At 41.6% G+C, this 24100-nt stretch overlaps 1 protein-coding gene across 3 annotated transcripts in view; it reads left to right on the plus strand.

Moving 5' to 3' along the window:
• Nucleotides 1-24100, plus strand: part of TBXAS1 (thromboxane A synthase 1) — a 190235-nt gene that overhangs the window by 31922 nt on the left and 134213 nt on the right. For all 3 annotated transcript variants that reach the window (XM_030825843.1, XM_003270804.4, XM_030825844.1), the window contains exons 2-3: nt 10572-10665; nt 13885-13937. In XM_030825843.1, the coding sequence (XP_030681703.1) occupies nt 10572-10665; nt 13885-13937 (147 nt within the window). The remainder of the gene's footprint in view (nt 1-10571; nt 10666-13884; nt 13938-24100) is intronic.

Raw genomic sequence — 24100 nt, forward strand, 5'->3', positions numbered from 1 at the left:
TGGCTGAAATACCAAACATGGTATCATGAATTAAGTGTGTAACATTTGACAACGGTGACACATGCTATTTTTGTATTATTGTGAACTCATGGATTCAAAATATATTTGATGTGTTTTGATCCATTGCAATTATTATTTTATGGAGCAAATTGTCCATGTATCAGTCTTGCTGGCCTGAAGTCAAGGTGTCAGGCAGGCTGGTTCCTTCTGGGGGATCCAGGGGAATATTGGTTTCTTGCCTCCTTGGTTCACGGTTGCTTCACTCTAATCTCCACTTCCGGGCATCACGTTGCCCAGCGTAAATGAGGTGGGGATGTACAATCCTCCAACTGGGAGGGACAGTCATGTCTTAACCCATTATGCAATCTACTGTGTCTCAAGTGTTTCTAACTTGAAGAGTTGGTGGATTGTGGTTGCAATGGTGATGTAGAGATGATTGGGAGACAACAGATTTAGAGAGAAAATTAAAATCAGATTTAGATTAAGTGTAAAATGCCTAACAGACATTCAAAGCATCCATCAAGTTGGAAGTTGGGTAAGGAGGACTGGAGCTCAGTGAAGAAAATGGAGCTAGAGTTAAAGATGTGGAATTATTGACTTATAGATGGTATTGAAGTGATGGGACTCAACATAAGGAAAGGAGCCAGCAAAGACAGTGAGGAGCAATCTTTGAGGTAGGAGGAGTGGTATCATGGAAACAGGGAAGAGAGTGCTTCAGGAAGGAGGAATGTTCATCTCTTATCAAAATCCTACTGAGGGATCAGTAAAGAAATAATGGGATTGATAAGATCAAAATCATCAATGATCTTGACAAGGGCAGCCCCAGGGAAGTTGTGGGTACAGAAGCTTAGTTGGAGTTGGGGGAGGAGAGACTAAGGGCACAGAAGGGGAGAAAGCTGTCTAGACAACGCTTTCAAGGAAACTTACTGGGAAGGAATGAAGAAAAATAAGGCAATGGCCAAATCCAAGGAGTTTGCCTTTTTTCCTTTAAGATGGAAGACACTAGAATATGTATGCTGATAGGAATGATCCAGTAGAAATGGAGAAATCAATGCAACAGAAAGGAACAATAATTGAGAATAATGAGCAAGGACAAGGAGTAAAACTAACAAGATTAGCTTTAGGTAGGTAAAGACTCCCTCTCTCTCTCTCTTTCTCATCACAATCATCAGTTCATTAATATCTGTTATTAATACACTTTTGGTTTCTAAGCAGCCTGCCTTTGTTCTCAGCATATTGTCTACATGTTCTCATGTGGTGGTTTATCCACAAAGTCTTAGCCTAGAGGACAGAAAGGGACAGTAAGTAGGGTTAGTGAATAACGGCACTTGTCTGAAATGTGGCTGACCTGGTTTTAACTCTGACTCAATTGCTTAGCAGTACCTTGGGTACGTTATTTACCTCTCTAAGCTTTTATTTCCTAATCAGTAATATAAGAATGGTATTTATTGCTATCCTTATATGATTGTTGGAGGGCTTGTACAAGATGGTATATAAAAAGTACTAAGCATAGTGCCTGAGACACAGGAAACTAAAAACTATTGTAAATTATAATAATAGTAATGATTGTATAACTCTTGTATGTCAATATACATGTGTAATATATTTTTTTTGTCAGTGACAAAGTTATTGTCAGGCTAATGACTGCAATGACCATGTCTTTGTGGTACCTACATTATTGGTGAAAGAACTGAACACCAGCCAGATATTTATGTATTTATTGAGTAGTCTTCTATCTTTTTTCCAGAGGGGTAAAGATTATAAGCGGTTCCTTAGGCAACAAATTATAATGGCTGTCATTCACTAAATCTTGTATATAGGGCGAGACACAATTGCAAAAACAATAGGAAGGTCTTGTAACTCCAACGTATCTGTTCTTCTGAGGTTTGCATGTGTACATCTTATAGCACATTGATATTCAGAAGTTTCCTATTGGATTGCAACTATCAGACAATAAACCACTACATTAAAAATGTACAGAATGCAGATAAAGAACTACTTAGAGGAAGATTTATAGCTTTAAATGCATTCATTGAAAACATGTGAACTAAACTATTAACTTAGAAGCTAAAAGAAAACAACAAGGAACAAAGTGTCAACCCAAAGAAAATAGAAGGAAGTCCATAATCAAAATATAAGCATAAATCAATGAACTAGAAAACAACAAAAATCAGAAATGATCAACAAAGAAAAAGTTGATGCTTTGAAAGGATAAATAAAATAGATAAACCCATAGCACGACTAATCAAGAACAACTTTTCCAGGCAAGCTAGGAGTAGAAGGAAATATCTTCAGCCCAATAAAGGCTATCTGTGAAAACTCTAAAGCAAAACCTCACATTTAGTTTTGAAACATTAGCTGCATTCCTGCAGAGTCAAGAACAAGAAAAGGATGCTTACTCTTTCTGCTTCCTTTTTGTACTAGAGATTTTAGCCAATGTAATAAGAAAAGAAAATGAGAAGTCAGACAAAAGGATTAAACAGAAAGAGAACGGACTGATATTATTTGCATAAAACATAATTATCAGCCTGGGAAATCAAAGAAATTCCACATGTAAACCAATAAAACTAATTAGAAAGTTCAGAAGGATCATTGATTACAACACTGGCATTAAAAAAAAAAAAAAAAGGTGCTCCTATACATGAGCAACACCAAAACAAATGTACGTAAATAGCAAAAAGATACTCTTCTCTGCACAAAATCATAAAATGTTACTGAAGGACACAGAGAATAAAATCAACAGAGAGATACAACACATTCATAGATGAGACAAATTGATGTAATAATGTTGGTATGTTCTAAATTAATGTATACATTTAATGCAATTCCAAAAAAATCCAAATAGCATTTTTTCATCAAATCAGACTAATTCTAAAATTAATATGAAAAAGTAAGTTATAAAAATGTATTTTATGGTAAAAGGAATTTGAGTAAGAAAAAAAAGACAAAAAAGAGAATAAAAAGTAATATATAAAAAAGAGAAAAAAACAAAAAGTGTGTTTTAGAGTTATAATAATTAAAATAGTGAAGCATAAGCATAAGCTAGATAAATGGCTCAGTATAGATCCAAGCACCTATACTATGAAGGAGCACGATAGAAGTGACATTATGAATCAGTGGGAAAAAGGGAGCCGTGCAGCAGGCACACCATCCCTTTGCTAACCCCTTGGAGGGATGTAATCGGCTGTGGGACAGGATTATTTTACCAGGGTCCCACTGAGATATCAATTCTGTTGAGCCACCTCTCATTGTAGAATCTGGCTCTACACACCCTTTGATGATTGATTTGACTTCTCAAGTACCTGGAAAGGAGGTACTCTAAGAAGGAGATGTCCAATTCTTATTGCTTGGAAAAAAATACTCACTATTATAAATGTGTAAATGAACAGTCTTATTTGCAGGTTGTATTTTAGGAGATAGCCTAGTTACTACTGACATGTGAGTGAGTGTGCATCAGATGATTTCCAGCCCTGAGGGCAAACTGAGATCGAGGTCTTAAGGGAATGGAGAGGGGGCTGAACATGAGGATGAGGATGCCAGGATGGACGCGAGGTGCTAAAAGGGAAACTGAGAAGATCTCACATGTAAAGTCTGTATTGCACCATTTCCCCCCCGACCCCCCAGGAACATCTGCCTTGAGGCATGATTTAAGCAGTTTCAATCCTTACAGTTTCTCTTGCTGTGGGTGTGGGTGAGAAATGGGACAAGGATAAAGGGAATGGAATTTACAGTCAACTAACAAGGCTGTGGTTAGTTATTAGCGAAGTCAATGAAAACTATTCAGATTTATCTGCTTATCTTCCTCTTCACACCCAGATATGTGCGTGGAGTCAGCTTGCAGTCACCTGTCAATGACTTCTCATTTTCCAACTAATTTTTAAATCAGTTAGTGCAGCACAATTCTGCCTGCCACCTAGATAAACCATACTGTGGGAATGAGAGGGAGGGAGGGAGAAGAAGGAGAAGGAGGAGGAGGAGGAAGAGGAGGAGGAGGAAGAGGAGGAGGAAGAGGAGAAGGAAGAAAAGAAGGAAGGGAGGGAGGGAAGGAAGAAGGAAGGAAGGGAGGAAGGGAGGGAGGGAGGGAGGAAAGGAAGGAAGGGAGGGAGGGAGGGAGGAAAGGAAGAAGGAAGGAGGGAGAGAGGGAAGGAGGAAGGGAGGGAGGAAGGAGGGAGGAAGGAGGGAGGGAGGAGGGAAGGAAGAAGGAGGGAGGGAGGAAGGAAGGAGGAAGGAAGAAGGGAAGGAGGAAGGGAGGGAGGAAGGGAGGGAAGGAGGAAGGGAGGGAAGGAGGAAGGAAGGAGGGAAGAAGGGGAGAAGGGAAGGAAGTTAGTTAATAATGTCAAAAGTTGGGCAATATTTTTGAGAATGAAGAAGAAACGATAGGAAAATGTGTTTTATCTCTCTAGTAAGAAAATAGATGCAGACATCAAAATACATTGATGTAGCTACCAAATTAGAAAAAATGTTTTATGAGAGCATTTGGTGCAAAGGATACACTGACAGTAGGACTAGCTGGGACAAACTTTATGGAAAGCAATTAGATATTACATACCAGTGTTTAAAACCAGTGACTCATGGATCTCAGGTCAAGAAAATCTTCATGCACAAAGTGTGGGAAAACCTCTGCGCAGAAATGCTAACTGTAGCAGCATAACTCAAAGTAGCTAAAATATAGAAAATACCCTAAGTATTTGACAATAACAATTGTTTAGTAAATTATAATATGTCTATAAGAGCACTATTAAGCAGCCATAAAAATGATATTTATAAAGGATTAATAACGTGGGATGTTTTTCCTTATGTTAAATGAAAAAAGTAGAAATCTAGATAAATAGAAGTAGAGAAATAAACCAGGCACAGTGGCTCTTGCCTGTAATCATGGCACTTTGGGAGGCTGAGGCAGGCAGATCACTTGAGCCCAGGAGCTTGAGACCAGCCTGGGCACCATAGTGAGACCCTGTTTCTACAAAAAAAAAAAAATTAGCCACGCGTGGTTGCGCATACCTGTAGTCCCAGCTACTTCGGAGGCTGAGGTGGGAGGATCACTTGAGTCTGAGAGGTAGAGGCTACAGTGAGCTGAATTCACACCACTGCACTCCAGCCTGGGAAACAGAGTGAGAATGCTAAAAAAAAGAAAAAGAAAAAAAGATAGAGACATAGGAAAAATATATGGAGAGAATGTAATAGCAAACATATAAAAAATACACAGAGAAAAAACCCGAGAGAGTGACAATAGAAAGAGAGTAGGCTTTCTCCCTGATAGTTCTAGCTTTTGTGCCCAAATTTCTGTGAAGCACTTCAAAATGTGTCTTGGAAAGCCAGCAAACCTCACACTCTGCTTCCATTTCTTAACAAAACATTTTGAAAAGGCAATTATTTAAGGATCTGTTTCTAATAAAGCTTCCGGTGTGGCCATGATGTTTAATGGAATTGCTGGCAAAGCCCATGAGGGCATGCATGTTGAAACCATGGCAAAGGGCCTCTCTTCTCCAAAGTGCAGGACAGTGGGTTACCTGGCACCACTGGGCTTCACCTGTTCTTGGAGCATCACAAGTTTTTACCCCTGGAGAAGCGCTGTTTACCAAGGGAATCTTTCACCATTTCAAATACATCAACTGAAGTTTTTGAAAGCAGTGCACCAAGTAGGAATTCTTTGGTAGTGACAGTGAGGATGTAATGACCGAACAGAGGGGCCGGCTGTACCCTTCTCCTGCACACTACAGGAGAAGCCAATTCCTGGAGGTAGATAATTTCTGTTTTCTTTTGTTCCAAACTTCAGTCAGTTTGACCATCTCCTTAATATGTGATTCATCAAAATACCCCCAATTTATCAGGAGTAGCCTCTTTGGCTAAACAATGGGCTAAGCACCCGTGTTGAATCCATCAAGAGAAGGTTTTAGGCTGGGCACGGTGGTTCACACCTGTAATCCCCACACTTTGGAAGGCCAAGGCAGGTGATCGCCTGAGGTCAGGAGTTCAAGACCAGCCTGGCCAACATGGTGAAACCCCGTCTCTACTAAAAATACAAAAATTAGCCTGGCATGGTGGTGGGTGCCTGTAATCCTGGCTACTCGGGAGGCTGAGGCAGGAGAATCGCTTGAGCCCAGGAAGAGGAGGTTGCAGTGAGCTGAGATTGTGCCACTGCACTCCAGCCTGGGTGACAGAGTGAGACTCTGCCTCAAAAATAAATAATAAATAAGTAAATAAAGAGAAAGCCTTGAGGAAGATAAAATACAGGAAATTTTCCAGCCTTTACAAATTGAACCTGATTTTGAAAATGGCCCGATTTATTTTGAGAATGGACAGTAAGTTGTACCACTAGCACTGCAGCATTTGTGTCCTGTAGCATTTAATGACCTCGTTCATTGTGAAAATAAAACCGAAAGATGCTTTCTGAAGCTATATATACTTTCTGTTGTCATTTTCCAACTGAAGTATCCTTGATGTAAACAGTGACAGGTGTCCATAACCATAATTGTGGGATACATTTGCATTAATTCACGTCAAAGGAAACCCATTGTAAACATCAGAACATGGTGATCGTCTGATCATTGCATATTACCTGCTTTACACAGTAGCATCCTTGGCCACCTGCACTTTTTAAAATGGCACAGGACTTAATAACACAATTTGACATAAAAGGATTTTTTTTTATAATGGCAATTTTTAAAGTAACAGGAAGATATTTAAAAACAACTTTTCATTGACCCCGTATGACTCACTCATAGGTATCCCTAGTGTACCACTTACCTAGGGCTGCTGTATCAAAGTACTACAAACTGAGTGGCTGGAAACTCCAGAATGTATTTATTTATTTATTTATTTATTTATTATTTTTATTATTATTATTTTTTGAGATGGAGTTTTGCTCTGTTGCCCAGGCTGGAGTGTACTGGTACAAAAGTGGTTCATTGCAGCCTCAAACTCCTGAGCTCAAGTGATCCTCCCATCCCAGCCTTCCAGGTAGCTGGGACTATAGGTGTGGCGCCACCACACCTGGCTAATTTTTTTTTTTTTTTGAAACAGGGTCTTGCTTCATCATCCCGGCTGGAGTGCAGTGGTGCAGTCTTGGCTCACTGCAACTTCCACCTCCTGGGTTCAAGCGATTCTCGTGTCTTAGCCTCCCAAGTAGCTGGGATTACAAGCATGCACCACCATGCCTGGTTAACTTTTGTATTTTTTTTAGTAGAGATGAGGTTTCGCCATGTTGGCCCGGCTGACCTCAAACTCCTGACCTCAAGTGATCTGCCTGCCTTGGCTTCCCGAAGTGCTGGGATTACAGGCATGAGCCACCACGACCAGGTTCACCCGGCTAATTTTTTTATGCTTTGTAGAGATGAGGGTCTTGCTGTGTTGCCCAGGCTGGTCTCAAACTCCTGGGCTCAAACAATTATCCTACCTTGGCCTTCCAAAGTGCTAGTTTTATAGGCATGGGCCACTACACCCAGACCACCAGAAATTTGTTGTGTCACAGTTCTGGGCCAGAAGCCTGAAATTGAGGTGTCTGCAGGGCTATGTTCCCTATGAAATCTGTAGGGGAGAATCCTTCCTTGCCTCTTCCTAGCTTCTAGTGGTTTGCTGATTATCTTTGACATACCTTGGCTTGCAGTGGCCTGACACCAATCCCTGCTTTCATAGTCACTTGGCACTTTCCTGTGAATCTCTGTCTTCACATGGTCATCTTCTCATAAGGACACCAGTCATACTGGATTGAGGGGCCCCTGTACTTCAGTATGATTTTATTTTATTTATTTAATTTTTTGAGACAGAGTCTCACTCTGTTGCCCAGGCTGGAGTGCAGTAGTGCAATCTTGGCTCACTGCAACCTCCTCCTCCCAGGTTCAAGAGATTCTCCTATCTTAGCCTCCCGAGTTGCTAGGATTACAGGCATGCAACACTACACCTGGCTAATTTTTTGCATTTTTTCAGTGGAGATGGGGTTTCACCACATTGGCTAGGCTGATCTTGAGCTCCTGGCCTCAAGTAATCTGGCTGCCTCGGCCTCCCAAAGTGCTGGGATTACAGGCATCAGCCGCCGTGCCCCGCCTATATGACTTCATCTTAACTAATTACATTTGCAGTGACCCTATTTCCAAATAAGGTCACATTCTGAGATTAGGACTTCTGGAGGTTAGGACTTCAACTTAACTTTTTGGTGGTGATACAATTCAACCCATTACACCTGGGGTTCATTGATTTTGGGTTAAGAATGTGTTGAGAAAGTCAGAGGGCAGCAAGGGGACCCTGAGACCAGAGGGTATGAAATAAGAGTGCAGAGAAGGAAGTGGTAGGGAGACAAATGTAACCCATGTTGCTATTTTGCCCGTAAATTTGGTGGCAATGATCTTTCCCTGCAGATTTGGGTGCAGGAACTTGAGTTACTGCTGGCAATATTTGGCCAGTTTCCAGCTGAAGATGCTCAAGTTCCAGATTTGAGTCGAGGCTACAAAGGGAAGTTTGTGGTGGTGTCCAGGACACTCTCTGCGGATGCCATATGTTTGAAAATGTCTGAATTTTGTGCATAGACACACTAGCAGTATTTTCGTAAGTGGAGTTACATAATTAGGGCATGGACTTGCATAATAATTAGCATGTGTAATTAGGCACAGACTTCTTGTCCTTTAGACAATCAAGACATCTAATTACAAAATTAAGATGTAATTATGTGGTCCAAGGTCTACATCTTTTTTTCTGCCCATTAGAGATTACTTTTAGAAAATAATTCAAAAAAGCTGATGAAGAAATGAACATAGACATCGATTTGAGGATGTTAAAGAAAGTGTTAAGTGGGCTGGTAAGTCTCCTTTGGTCTTTCCTCTCTGTTGTAAGGGGAATTATTTAAAACATTATGGTCCACTTGAAAGAATAACTTTTACCAACTGTGCTGTCAACCTTCGGTACTCACACTAATGAAGAGGAGTGTTGGTATGACTAATCCTTGGCATTCACGCGTGGCTCTTGAGTGTGGTTTGTAATCACACTTGAACATGGACCTAAGTGTGACGTACTGGGAATTCATTCAAACCTATTAATGGAGCCATACGGTGGAAATCTTAGGATAACCTGGGATAGAGGACATCCTGCCTTCCCGTTCTGCCCTGGTTCTCCCTTGTGACCACTTTAAAAATCTACTCTTTGGCCAGGTGTGGTGGCTTATGCCTTTCATCCCAGCACTTTGGGAGGCCAAGGCAGGAGGATCGCTTGAGGCCAGGAGTTAAGACCAACCTGGGCAACATAGGGAGACCCTGTTTCTACAAAGAATCTGAAATACTAGTTGGGAGTGGTGGCACATACCTGTAGTCCCAGCTACTTGGGAGGCTGAGGCAGGAGAATCACTTGAGCCCAGGAGTTTTAGGCTGCAGTGAGCCTCCTCTGCACTCCAGCCTGGGTGACAGAAAGAGACCCTGTCTCTAAAGAAATAAATAGCACATTGCTCAGAATAATGCAAACCAGCGCTTAAGCTGTGTTTCCTTTTCCTGAATATTTGAGTATTTTTATTTTAAGTGCTCCTTATTGACTGCAGGTGGGAAAGATCAAAGAGTATAGCAAATACTCTGTCCTTCGAAAAAGAGTGATTCTTATAGCAGTAATAGTTTGAGTTTCAATACACACAGAAAGCTAGATTGTACTGATAGTCTCCATGTTTTTCCTTGCCCTTAAATTGTGATTTGGCTGATCTCTGCGTGATGCTAAACAACCAGTTTGACTCATTAATTTTGCTGAACTAACTGAACTTTTGACCTAATTGGCTGCTGGTTAGGGATCAGAGCCATATGTGCAGGTTTTTCTAAGCCAGTTCTGACTTTAACTGTGTTATCCCTCTGTTCCTATAAACTGTTGAAATACCATAGTAATTCCAATGTTTTGACAGCCACACTGCACTTCTCAGACTGCCGCTTTCTCTTGGGAAGTGGCACAGAAATCTGTCGGACCACGCTTCCTGATTTTTGGTTAAGAAAATATGCTTCCCATATGGTTGCGGGCCGAGAAAACAAAGACTTAAAGAGGTTGTCAGCATTTGGTGATAGGTCTTCTCCTCATGGCGCCTTCCCTCTGTTCCTATTTTTAATATTCTCTATAAGGCCAGGGAATGTGGTGAGGGACAAATTATGTGTGTGGCGGGGAGGGGTTAGTCTTGACCATGAAAATACACACATTTGCACAGGGAGCTTTTGCCATTTTTAGTTTTTTTACCTTGCCTTCTGAGCAATTGCTCATGATAGATTTAGAGGCAAAGGAAAGGAATTGGAGAGAGGGGCATTTTTAAAACAATTTATTAAGAGGAATTCTAGGTCAGAGAGGGGCAGTTGGACTACATCATCTCTAAGGCATCTCCAGCTCAGAGGTTTCAGGATTCCTTGATCTCCATCTGGCCACTCAACAGGTGATTGACTGGACTCCTATTCTACTCACTCAACCCTAGGCCTCCAATTTTTTGGTTCTTAGATGTGGTGACTGGAAACCTATTCTTTTGCCTTTACTTCCAGAGAGCTCAGTAATTCTAGTTCCTAATAGAGCCTAAAGCATGAATGCAACTTCGTTTCCCAGCTTTTGAAATCTGCTTTTCCCTCCAGGTACTCCACGTCAGCATTCTCAAGACTGGAGAAGTTAGGCCTCAGACATCCCAAGCCTTCTCCTTTTATTGGAAACTTGACATTTTTCCGCCAGGTAAGGGCTGTCTTCCATTGGCTTCCATCATAAAATATGCTGAGGGCCAGGCACAGTGGCTCATGCCTGTAATCCCAGCACTTTGGGAGGCCGAGGCGTGTGGATTACCGGAGGTCAGGAGTTCGAGACCAGCCTGACCAACATAGTGAAACCCCATCTCTACTAAACACAAAAAAATTAGCTGGGAATGGTGGCACATGCCTGTAATCCCAGCTACTTGGGAGGCTGAGGCAGGAGAATCACTTGAACCCAGGAGGTGGAGGTTGCAGTGAGCTGAGATTGCGCCATTGCACTTTAGCCTGGGCGACAAGAGCAAAAATCTGTCTCGAAAAATAAAATAAAATGAAATAAAATAAAATATGCTGAGCCCAGGATAGACTTTCTGCTTGAAACATTTGTCTTGTCCAGGTCCCCACACCTTGAGTGGTAAAGGTGTTCTGTGATGCCATGAGCCCTCCTCTACTTATATGAATTGTTTTGTGATGGCAGGAATCCATCTCTTATCACTATCAATATGTATTGAGTCCTGTCATCCATTCACTTACCCATTTCCCCCAAACCCCATATATTGCGTGTCTAAAGACACCAGACCCTAGAGTGTAGAAGAAGAGGTTACTTGTGCCCTCAAGTCCACTGTCAAATGATGGCATGCAACACCAGATGAGATACACCCTAGCACTAAATAGGATGGTATAGACGGTAGCTGTGATCTTCTGTCAGAGGAGAGGGTGATCTGTCAGGGCTAGAATCATCCTAGGGAACTTCCTGAAGAAGGAGGTCCTTCAGGGGCTGTGGACATAGAGACAAGGGTACACACACCAGGTGGGCGCCACCATGTATGTGAGCACACCAACATGAGAATGATGGCACAGGTTGACCAGCAGCCTGGACTGACTAGAGGCCAAATGCTAAGGTGCACTGGGCAATGTAGTTGGGTGAGAGAAAAGGGCACTAGATGCTTACAGGGTAGGAAGGCAAGTGAAGAACTATTTGTGTGTTAACATCTTTGAGGAGAGGGACGTTGAAATGGACAACAATCTGCAAGGGAGAAGAACATAGGTTAGAGCTATAGAACCCAACTGTTGCTGAAGTCCAGGGGTGAAGCCACGATGGCTTGGTCTGGTTGGTGATGAGAGTGAAGAGAGATGGATAATTGGGAGCAAAATGAAGAACTCTTGTGACAAATTAGTGTAGAGAATTCAAGGCAAAGTCAGTCAAACATAAGTCTAAGCTTTGAGCCACGGGAACAGGGAGAATGGCCATGGGTTGACAGAAATAAAACGTTGGGTGGGGGAGTGGTTCAGGGAGAAGACAAGTTTTATTTTAAGTATGTTGCTTGGGATTTGCCAGAGTGACATGCCAGTGGAAATGGCCAACAGACATTTGTAGATATAGGTCAGGACTTTATCGTCTACCGTTATTTTTTCTCACGTTGGGTTTTCTCAGAAGCCAGATGGCTTATTCTGCTAAGTCACGGGGACACTGACTCCAGACCCAACACCAGGAGCCGGAAGACCCTGCATGGGAAGAACCACCAAGCCAAACAAAGGCAGGAAGACTAAATTTGGGACAATCCTGATAATATCCCTTCAACATCTCTAGAATTTCCCCCATCCCTACCTCCGGAAAGGCTGGCCCTTGGCACTAGATAGAAAAGAAAGCTACTCTTTCTGTCCTTTTATGTCCCCACCTTCTCAATTATTTCTTTTCCATTCATTTCTGTGTCCATCACCTTTTCCATGATTTGTCATTGTTGTTTCTGTCTTCCTAGCATTTTTTAAACACCTTCTCCTCTCATCTCTCTCTCTGGGGTGGGCAGTTCACAACTTTTAAGCTCACAAACAACAGTCTCAATGAGGCTTCCTGTTAGCCCCTTGAAACAAGTGTGAAGAAATTGTAAAGTGTCAAGATAGAACAACAAACCAGATCGGAAAGCTAAAGAAAATGCATTTCACATATTTCTGGGGGGAAATGATCAGTTGTATTCCGTGGAGTAATTAATTTGGTATTAACATTCTGAGGAAAACAGCGTAGCTGTTGATGTGAGGAGAACGCTGTGCTCCCGCCTCTGGAGAGCCTCCACATATGCTCCTTTGCAGCCCGCCATCCTCACAGCTACAAGCCCTGCCAAGTTCTTTCTAGAACATAGTAATTTCGCTGACTATTTTTATATTCATATATACTTTCCTTGATGTATGGCAAGCTTACGCTGCAGAATTCAGTAGATTTCATGAGAAAGGCATGTGTTTCCATGCAGGACATTATGTATCCACCCCATACTCCATTCTCACAACACAAATCTACCATTTGCCACCCCCCATCCCCACCCCAACTCATGAGTATTTTCAGGTCTAGTCCATTCCCACCACAAAATGGATCTAGCATTTTCCACCCCTCCTTCAACCTAGCTACACTTCTTTCCCATCATAAAATGTGTCTAGCCAGGCACGGTGGCTCACACCTGTAATCCCAGCACTTTGGGAGGCCAAGGCAGGCAGATGACCTGAGGTCAGGAGTTCCAGACCAGCCTGGCCAACATGGTGAAATCCTGTCTCTACTAAAAACACAAAAATTAGCTGGGTGTGGTGGCACATGCCTGTAATCCCAGCTACTCAGGAGGCTGAGACAGGAGAATCACTTGAATCCGGGAGGTGGAGGTTGCAGTGAGCCGAGATCACACGACTGCACTCCAGCCTGGGTGGCAGAGCAAAACCCTGTCTCGAAAAAACAAACAAAACAACAACAACAACAACAACAACGAAGTGTCTAGCGTTTTGTCTTATATATCTTAAACATGTTGAATTTAATTAAAGTTTAACTTGAATGGATCATGATAATTCAGAATTTGTGAAAATTTTGATAGACTCAGTAGAAGTTACACATAGTGGCAGTAAAAAGGGCCATATGATAATGCTAAATCAAATTTCAGAGGGCAATGTTATAGTTGAGAAAGGAAACTTTTTGAATATTTTAGCAGCAAGTATACATAAGTACTTTAAGAACTGGTGATCTCTAGTGTCCAAGACTTTTACATGGCAGTTTTTTTAAAGCGGTTTGTTTATTCCAATGTTTCAAAGTACCTGAAAGCAATATAACTTCCATTCTTTTTTATTGTTTCTGTAATTGTATTCTTGCTATTCCAGATTTTTTTCTAAATAAGTTTGAATAATTGGAATTTTGCTTAATCTTATTCTTACTATAGTGCTGTGTTTCCTTCAGGGTTTTTGGGAAAGCCAAATGGAGCTCAGAAGGCTGTATGGACCTCTGTGCGGGTAAGAAGGAAACTCAACGTTTCTATTATGTACGATATTTTGATTTTCACATGTTGAACTGATATGGAAGAAATGCCAAGATTAGGAATGTTGTATGTGTTTCTGTTTTTCGAAGGGCCCACAAAGAGGGTGTCCTGCAGTACAGACAAGACTTCTAGAGAAGACCCTGGGGTTGCCCACGGGGGGACTCTGCTGGCCTGAAAGAATACCACTTTCCAGGCTTTGCAGCCTTGCTGGGCCGGGCACAGCATCATCTCCCCTTGCTGTGCTGAGGGGTGTTGCCACGGGATGTGGTGGCCCCTTTGCCTCAGAGCACAAACTGTCCAACTTGCCTTGACAGTGCACAGCAAGTCTTACCCCATGAGCATAGCTGAACCTTACTCAGACTCGGGTCCTTCAGCCCATGGGGAAAGTGTGCTGCCAGCAACATGACCGTGTAATTTATCACCCAGTCCAGTTCCCTTTTGAAAGTGAAAGGAAGTGCTATTAATAATTACCCCAGGATGACCGTGTGACCTAAGACTATCCCGGATATGCTGGGGCATATGGTCACCCTAGTTCTTGGCTGTGTAAAGTAATAGAGCCCTTCTCTTTATTTTCTCTCAATTTCTCCTTTGTATGCTCCTTTGTTTCTACAATTCCAGATTCTGGTGAGCAAACCCACATTCAGACCACTTACTCTATTCAAGATTTAACAGGCTTGAATTGTATTGATTCTCAACATGTGTCTTTCCACACTGAAGTCCTAATCATTTTAGCTGGTTTTCGCACAGCTTCTCTTCAGCCACTGAGCGATTTTTTTTGCAGATTTTCGTAGACCTCTGGGTCAGCGATCACTTTTGTAGGTGCATTAAAGTTCTCTTGTGTTGCTGATATACATTCCAATGGGCTCCAGTGATTTGGGGGTCCTATCTCCATAGGATTCATGATGTCTGTTCTCCTGATACCCATTTTTGAAAGGGATTGGCTTGTCCTCTTGATGGAAATGGCCCCACGTAGGAGACCCACAGTTTTGGTCAAGTTCTTCTACCTACTTTTGGTTTGCTATGTGACCCCGAAAAAGTAATAAATTAAGATGTTAAGATGCTCTCTGTATTAGCCATTGCTGCATAATGGACTACCTGAAAACTCAGTGACATAAGCAACAACTTATGATTTATCATGTGTCTAATGGTCAGCTGGAGTTGGCTAGCCTAAGCTGCACTTGGTTGGATGGCTCCACTGGACTTCTGGGTGTATCTGCTGGGGAGGGTCTCATGTGGGGCACCAAGGCTCTGCATGTCTCTCATCCTCTTTGGAAGTGTAAGCTCGGCTGGCAGGTTCTCACGGTAAAGGCAAAGACTCAAGAGAGCAAGACTGATGGTGCAAGAACATTATACATTTCTGCTCAATCATTTCAGCTTATACCCTATTGGTTAAACCAGTTCACATGGCTAAACCCAAGATGTGGGCAGGAGGGCACTGTGGCCACTTTGAGGCGAAAGCAAGACACCTGGCCCAGCCTGACATTGATGGAGCAGGGAAGTGTACTCCTCAGATGGATGAGTGGGGAGGCAAGGCATGTCTTTAAATAATAAGCAACCCTGCTTCACTCCCTAAGATCTCTTTCAACTTGGCCTTCAGCTACTTTTTCATTTTTACTTTTTAGTGCATAGCTTCTTGCTTTAAGGGTGATGGGTGCTCGATAAAGGCTCAAGAAAGTGAGCTGTCTACCTTTCTCTTACCATTGTGTGGTTCTATTGCTTTTTTTGGTTTGTTTTTTGTTGTTGTTGTTTGTTTGTTTCTTTTGTGATAGAGTCTCACTCTGTCGCCCAGGCTGGAGTGCAGTGGCATGATCTCGGCTTACTGCAACCTCTGCCTCCTGAGCTCAAGCGATGCTCCTGCCTCAGCCTCCCGGGCAGCTAGGATTACAGGCGCCCGCCACCATGCCTGGCTAATTTTTGTATTCTTAGTAGAGATGGGATTTTGCCGTGTTAGCCAGGCTAGTCTCAAACTCCTGACCTCAAGTGATCCACCCATCTTGGCCTCCCAAAGTGCTGGGATTACAAGCATGAGCCACCGCACCCAGTCTATTGCTTTTTAAAGGTTCTCATTCCAGCTCTTTCTTTCCAACAGTCTCATTCTGCAGCTGACTTGGCAATGACTTGGAGACTGTCTCATATGCTTCTGAGACACAGCACTGACTCAGAATGACAGTGCCTTCACCAGAATCAGAAAAAGTCCTGACTGAGTTTGAATTCTAGGAACCACTTTTCTTGAGTGCTTCTTGTACAGATATCCAAAGTAGAGCCTTTGGGTATTTAAAAATAATTTGTAAATGCCAGATTAAGAGTTTAAAGGGCACTGTATGAACTAGTTGTGTGTGTGTGTGTGTGTGTGTGTGAGAGAGAGAGAGAGAGAAGGAGACAGAGAGAAAATGACAGAAAGAGATAGAGAGAGAAAAGGAGAGAGAAAGAGACAGAGAAAGAGATAGAAAGAGATAGAGAGAGAGATAGAAGGGGGGAGAGAGAGAGAGAGGAGAGAGAGAGGTGGAGCGAATTGGTTTCCTTGACAACAGGATATTCAATCAACTTTTTCCTCCAACTTTAACTAAGTTAACACAATTTATCCTTTTCATTTCAAGAAAACCTAAATCATAGAGAATGATTTCAAATGAGGTTATAGAGATCAAAATTGCAGTATCATCTCCATCCTTTGTTCCCACTTCTAGTGAAAAGGAAAAAAGAAAGGTGATGGCATAATTTCTTCCTATAAAGCTATCAACTTTTCTCCTTTGGAAAAAAAAAAGATGAGCCATAAAACGCTGACTTCTTTTTAAATGTGTCTACTCCCAGATTTAGAGGCAATATGGTGGCGGTGTAAAAATGAAAGGGTTGAACCAATCTAAATCGAATCGAATGTCTTTTCTAACTGTAAATGTTATTTTCTTACTGCTTAAATTTTAGCAACATAGTTTCACTGATTGGGAATGGACTATGCTCAATGAACAACAAAGACCCTTCTTGCAGAGAACAATTTAATTTAAATTACATTAGTTTTTATTTTATTTTTTATTTTACTTTTATTACTAGGAAATATAATCAATCCCAGCTTGGTCCTCTTAAAAACTGAAATAATAGATTGATTCATCATTCGACAAGTGAAATGCCACACTCTACACTGTTGATGCCATGTAGAGATGTATTGGGCCTTTAGATGACAGCTTGGCACTGAATGTTGGGAGAAAAATGGGCAGGGCAAATCTCCTCACTGCTCGAGACTGGAAAGCCAACTATGATGGCAATGTATATTTATTATCTGGTTGTCACCCTAGCAACTCAAGAGTTTGAGGCTCAAAACTGGAAATTGACTCCTTACTCAATTCCCCTCCCACTCCCTGCCATGGGGACAATAGGGCTGGAGAAGGTTTCCATCAAGATGGGCAGACAACATCAATGTTTATCATAACCACCAACACTGCCACCACCACCACCATCACCACCACCGTCATCAAGAACAAAATATCTTCACCAAGTGTCTACTTATGTAGCCTGCTTTGCCAGGTTCTGTGTAAATAAAACTACACATGGTGTCTCTGCCTTCTTTGAACTTGAATGTAAAGCAGGAGGACTGGCATGGATACCTATACAGCTATTAGTCGTGGTGGTACTTGATAAAAAACTCTCCTGAATTGCACAGCAGCCTGGCCATGTAACACAAAGAAGGCAAGGCTTTATTGCTTTGGATAACCTTCATCAATTAATGATCACTTGTTATCTCCTTCAGGCTGAGAATGAGCCCCAAGTTGGATTTATATTCCTTCCCAAACTCTGTAAGAACAGAAACAACATTATCGTCATACATTAGTGATTGAATATAGTTTATATTCAATATATACCAATATTGAATATAAACATATATTGATATATATTCAATATATCCTGTTTGGATAGAGATTATATCCCCTTTAATTTGCAGCTGGACTTTGTAACCCAGTAGATGATAAACCTTTATTAATTACTTATAGTTAAGTAAGAATAAATATTTACACAGTGCCCTAAGTTCAGGTCATTAGCAACTCCTAAAGGCCGCCATTCAAAGGTCCTTTTCCCTTTATCTCATTTTGTGTGTGTGTGTGTGTGTGTGTGGGTTTTGTTTTGTTTTGTTTTGTTTTTTGAGGCAGAGTCTTGCTCTGTCATGCAGGCCGGAGTGCAGTGGCACGATCTCAGCTCATGGCAACCTCCACCTCTGAGGTTCAAGTGATTCTCTGGTGCCTCAGCCAACCAAGTTGCTGGAATTACAGGCATGTGCCATCACGCCCAGCAAATTTTTGTATTTTTGGTAAAGACGGGGCTTCACCATGTTGTCCAGGCTAGTCTCAAACTCCTGACCTCAAGTGATCCACCTGCCTCGGCCTCCCAAAATGTGGGAGTTACAGGCGTGAGTCACCATATCCAGCCTATCTCATTGTCTTTTAAATGCTTGCTCTACAGTTCTACTTTTACTTAGCCTCATCCCCGTTTCTTCTTCCCCCAACATCACTTTAGTTTTGATCTTGGCTCCCTCTTGTTGAACTTGACTTTTACACTTCCTGGCATCCATCACCTATGCCACTCCATTTTAGTAAGTGGCACCTGCATCCCTGGATCCCTTCATGATGCTGGCCTTGTTGCCTAACCTCATATACTCCCATCAGAGCATCACGTTGTAGGTAGGTAAGCATGAACTTTGTACATAATTCATAAAGTACAAATGAGTATAAGAAAAAAGTACACTTGCTCCCACCCTGGGGCCCATCTGCTCCTTCACAGAGGCAACCTCTGCTAAAAATTTCTTTATAGTCAAATGGATCATATATGATACATGCTGTTCTTTACCTTGCTTTGTTCATTAATGGCATTTGGGAAATTGTCCCATTTTGCTTCATTCATTCTTGTTAAATTAGGTAGTATTTTTAAGAATTTCCTTGTATAAATGTATCCTAATTTTTAAAACAAGTTCTCAATTGATAAACATCTCTTACTTTTTACAAACACCATTGCAGTGAAGATTTTCATATATACATCATTGATGTCTGGGGTAAGCATGCAAGATAAATTCCTAGAAATGGAATTATTAGGTCAAAGATGGTCTATGTTTTTAACTTTGATAAATATGACTAAATTTCTCTCTCTAGGGATTATATCAGTTTAGATTCCCATAAATATGCATATGTTCCTCCCATACTTGTCATTAAAATGTGTGGTCACAATTTTAAATCTTTACCATTTGATGGTATATTGCTGCAGTTTCAATGTGCATGTCTCTAATTATGAGCAAGTTTGAGCATCTTTTCATATGTTTAAAATGCAATGTATTTTGTTTTCTGAGAGATCCTTTGCCACTTCTCTGTTGGGTTATTGATCTTTTCCCACTTTATTTGTAGAAGCTCTTTGCATATTAAAGAAAGTAGCCTTTTGTATGCCTTAAATATTTTCTCCTCTTTATCGTCTTTGACTTTGCTTATCATATATTTCTTCCAATCAGAAAACATTTGTTTTTTGTGTTGTTGACTTTAATTGATTTTAAGAGTGTCTACATTTTGCATCTTACTCAGAAAGGTTTTCTCCACCAAGGATATTTTTTCATAAACTTTCATTTTTCTAGTTTTTTTAAATTTTATTTTTAAAATGTAGAATGTTTGATATGTCAGGAATTTGTTTGGAAGATGGAGTTAGGGACACACCCTTTTTTTTCCCCCAGAGGGTAGAGTTCCATCTGGAAATTCATCCTTTTCCAATTGATTTGAAATGTCACTTTTATCATTTATTAATTTCTAGGTGTATTTCTGACTTCTCTGTTCTGTTGTACTGCTTAATCACAAGCCAGGGCTGCACTGAATATCCTCATTTGGATGTCACGTTTGTAGCTTCTTGTACCTAGCTGCAGTAGGGTGTTCTAAGAACATCTTTGTAAGTATCAAAGCCTGAAGCAATCTATCTCCCAGGGAACCTTAGGTCCCATACTGAAAAAAAAAAAAAAATCAGTTTAGCAAATAAATAAGCCTTTGGTATAAAGGGCCTGACACTTAGCTTCAAAGTTCACACCACAGGAGGGGGAGGTGTCTCATATGCCTCCAAGTTGGAGGTTTTTAGCACCATTTTTTAAATTTAATTAGCTAGCATGCATGAACTAATAGCACCTTGTCACCAGGCGGTGAGGAAGTTGAGAACTTTGGGATACATAAGGAAAAGCATGTGGCATCAGCAATCAAAATAACAAGGTCATTTCAACACTTTTTAAAGCTCAGCTTCCATGGTGCCATCCATTAGGAGAGTCTGTGTTCCGGAAGTGACTAAGGTGTGAACACTTTTCATGTAATTGCTCTTAACCATCATGTTTATGTACTATTTAGATGGGGTTGAAGAATAGCATAGAGATGGTTTACTTTAATACTGGCAGATGGCTATGTGAGACCTCCTGGCCTACCATCATGGATCAAGAACCACAGGAATTGAAGGGCTCTGAAAGACTCACCTATTGGACATGCTTGTTCTTTGACTTAGAAGATATGAGACATCTGAATACACTGGGCTTGAACATGTGGCTGAGGATAGGGTAGGGTGGAAACTATTGCTGATTTGTCCAAGAAAAGACAAGTATTTAGACTCAAATTGGGCAGCTGACACCTGGAGATGGCACTTGTTTTTAAACTGGACTGAGCTCAGTAGAACCATAGATGTTGAAGAATGGTGGAAATTAAGCCACCGTTGCGGAAGAGCTTCCCAGACACTGATGCTAAGGAGTGAAACTTTAGGTTTTTGCTGCTGATATAAAGTGCAAGCCTCAGTGTGAGGCTCATTTACTAAATGTTTAACCCAAAAATGTGGCTCAATTCTAAGAGGAATTGATGAAAATGAAAATATACTATGATCATTGAGAAAACACAATACCCTTGAGACAGTGGAATGAAGCACAGAAGTCCTGAATTATTCTAACATCTCTGGCCATGAGGTCAAACTGTGGGCAATATTTGGGTCCCCTAGCTTGGTGAAAGCTGGCTTTTGTGAAAGCATTGAAAGCAAAGCTGTGCACCGCAGTTCCCAATAATGTGAATCTGAAAGCAAAATTCATGTGAGACCATCATGATGGTCTGTAGGTCATAATTATTGAGCATCATTCAGTGAGTGAAATATCAATATTCTCACTGATCAAGATAGCTTAATCATGAACACTAAGCCTGTAAAAGCACATTTTTTAAATGACTGGAATTCACTAAACTGCATTATTGCATTTTAGGGAGCCATTATTCTCTAAAAGTGAATGCCCTGACATAGTGTGCTGATGTTTTAGGAGGCCTTTGAGAATAAGAAGAAAGTTGTCCACAGAACTATCACCAAGCCAAGCACACTGCCCAATAGGTGGAATTATCAAAGGAACAATTGTCCACAGATAAATAAGTGGCTTAGACCAAAGAGACAGAGGAATTTGATTTGAGTCCCACTTTTCTTGAATGAACCATTAATAGACTCTTCACCCTTACCTGCCACCAGCATGATCTCGTTATACCAAATAGTGTATTGCTACAAAGCTTCTGTGCTTTCTTATGATTTAAGACCACCTTCTTTCCTAGTCTTGATCCAAAGACCCTTCTGAAGTTTACCTAATTTTTCTGGACTTCTGACTTCTTCTTTCAGCCCATTTATTTTATACCAGTTCATTTCCCCACATCGTCTTTCTATAACAGCATATGGGTGATGGTTGCTGCATATTTTAATGACTACTGCTGTCTAAGTCTTTGTGGCCCATCCTCATAAAGATCAAGAACCTGTATTAATTCCCTCTTCTTTGGGCAGAAACATCCAACAGGGCGTGATAGCTTACAATAGAAATCTGCAGTTAAAATCCCAGCTTCAACTTTCTTTCTCTCTACTGCTTGTTACCTTAATGGATTTAGGTCAATCACTTCCCCTCTCCAGCTTTAGTTCTCTTAGATGTAAAATGTGGGATTTGGACTAAGTCAGTGATTTTGACACTGTTTAATCGTGAACCTCAGTAAATAATATATTAACCACATTGTTATCTAATACACACACATATACTTGAAATAAAAGTTTTACAGAAGAACACCTTATTCACAGTATAAGAACCACTTTAATCTATTCTATTGTATTGTATTCTATCCGTAAAAAGGAAAACATTTACAAGTTGGTCACAGCCCATTAAACTGATTTCATGACCACTAGTGAGTCAAAATTAGCAATTTGAGAAGCAAAGGTCTAGATGATATCTGAGGTCCTTTCCAGTTATAAACTGGATGACTACAAGCCAATGAGACAGCCCCTATCAGCGTGCATCAGAAAATTGTTAGAGGCCATTGTGTTTGCCTCTTTGTGGTTTAAGATTCTGAGAAACCTCTGACAAAATCAGTAAAAGCCTACTGTTTGCAGCTGAAGCTGAATTCCAGCGCAAGCACTCCTCCCGCAGAGACCAGCTCCTGCACCTGACTGTGGGCCCAGGCTGGGCACCTCCCACCTAATAGCACCTTCTTATTCTTTAAAATCACAAGTGCGACTATTATTGAAATTATTTCCAAGCCTTAACTCAGAATCATGCTCAGAAGCTAACACAAATATATTAATTGACCATTTAAGACATCTCTCTGTAAGATTTTTGCATTGGGTGTAAATATCTAGGTAATTCATGTGGATATCTTCTCCTAGGTAGGTGTGGCCAGCTGATTACTTATTCCCAGGGAGTTGGAGCAGCAGGAAGGAATGGCCTGGAAACTGGAAATAATCCCATTTGGCAGGGTAAGCTAGCTATGAAAAACTGACCAGGCTGTGGGTACCGAGAGAGCAGCTTCCTGCTACTTCCTGCTGTGGGTGAAGGGCAGCGTTTAAAGAGTAAGACGGTGCTCCCCATTTTAGCAAACACTGGCCACAGTGGACAGTCCAGGAGAGAGCTGTGCACCGGGAAGGTGTCAGCTGGACAGTAGTCAGGCGTCCAGTAAAGCAGCGATGAGGAGGCTGTCAGTGGACACCAGGGCCCCACTAGTGGGTGGTTCAGGAACCTGAGAAGCTCCCGGCCCTGAGAAAGGAGTCTAGGTAGTACAGCAGGGTCTCAGCGGTGAGGGGTCTGAGGACAAATCAGAGATTGACATTCAGTTCTAAGACTCACAGCATCATGTGAGGCCCAGGACTCAGAAGCCAGGCCTAATCTCCGGTATCAGTCAGGGAGGAAAGGTCCATCGTGGTTGGAACAGATCCATGCTGGAAAGGCATCGAGTCTCACGGTGTGCGGCTGGAAGTTGTTCCTGCTTCTGGGGCCAGGGCTGGGCCTGCAGGTGAGGGACAGAGCACCTGGCTAGAAAGGAGAGAGGACTGCAGCGGCTGGAGCGTCAGTCACAGATTTTTAATTTTGCATTCCTTGATATTCACATCCAAAATCTACCATGGAGAACTGTATATCACATTCAAGATGGAAGGGAACTAACTCATTCCTCATTAGTAACTATCAAATATGGCATCAGTACCTTCTTTATCCTCTAAGTGACAGCTCTGCACAGATGTGTTCCCAATCAATAGAATGTGTCAATTAAAGTTGCATAAAAGCTCTATTTTGAGCTAATATCTTCAAATAATAAATTCCATATTTAATTGAAGTGTACCTGCAACAAATCCAAGTTGTTCAACCCAAAATGCATAATAGAGTATGTAAAACAGTCATGAATCACCGTGACATTTGTCAAGGCATTCTCCCATCTGGAAGCAGGTCCAGAAAGCACAGGGCTGTATGCATATATCTTTTGTCAAGAACTTTGCACAGACAGTCTCAAAAAGTGCACACATTTACCCAATTCTTTTTTTTTTTTTTTTTTTTTTTTTTGAGATGGAGTCTTGCTCTGTCGCCCAGGCTGGAGTGCAGTGGCGCAATCTCAGCTCACTGCAAGCTCCACCTCCCGGGTTCACGCCATTCTCCTGCCTCAGCCTCTCCGAGTAGCTGGGACTACAGGCGCCCACCAGCACGCCCGGCTAATTTTTTGTATTTTTTAGTAGAGACGGGGTTTCACCGTGGTCTCGATCTCCTGACCTCGTGATCCGCCCGCCTCGGCTTCCCAAAGTGCTGGGATTACAAGCGTGAGCCACTGCGCCCGGCCTACATTTACCCAATTCTTAGGGCTCTTCACTCTGATTGAGAATGCA

Source organism: Nomascus leucogenys, chromosome 13, assembly GCF_006542625.1.
Source record: "Nomascus leucogenys isolate Asia chromosome 13, Asia_NLE_v1, whole genome shotgun sequence".
Classification (NCBI taxonomy): Eukaryota; Metazoa; Chordata; class Mammalia; order Primates; family Hylobatidae; genus Nomascus; species Nomascus leucogenys.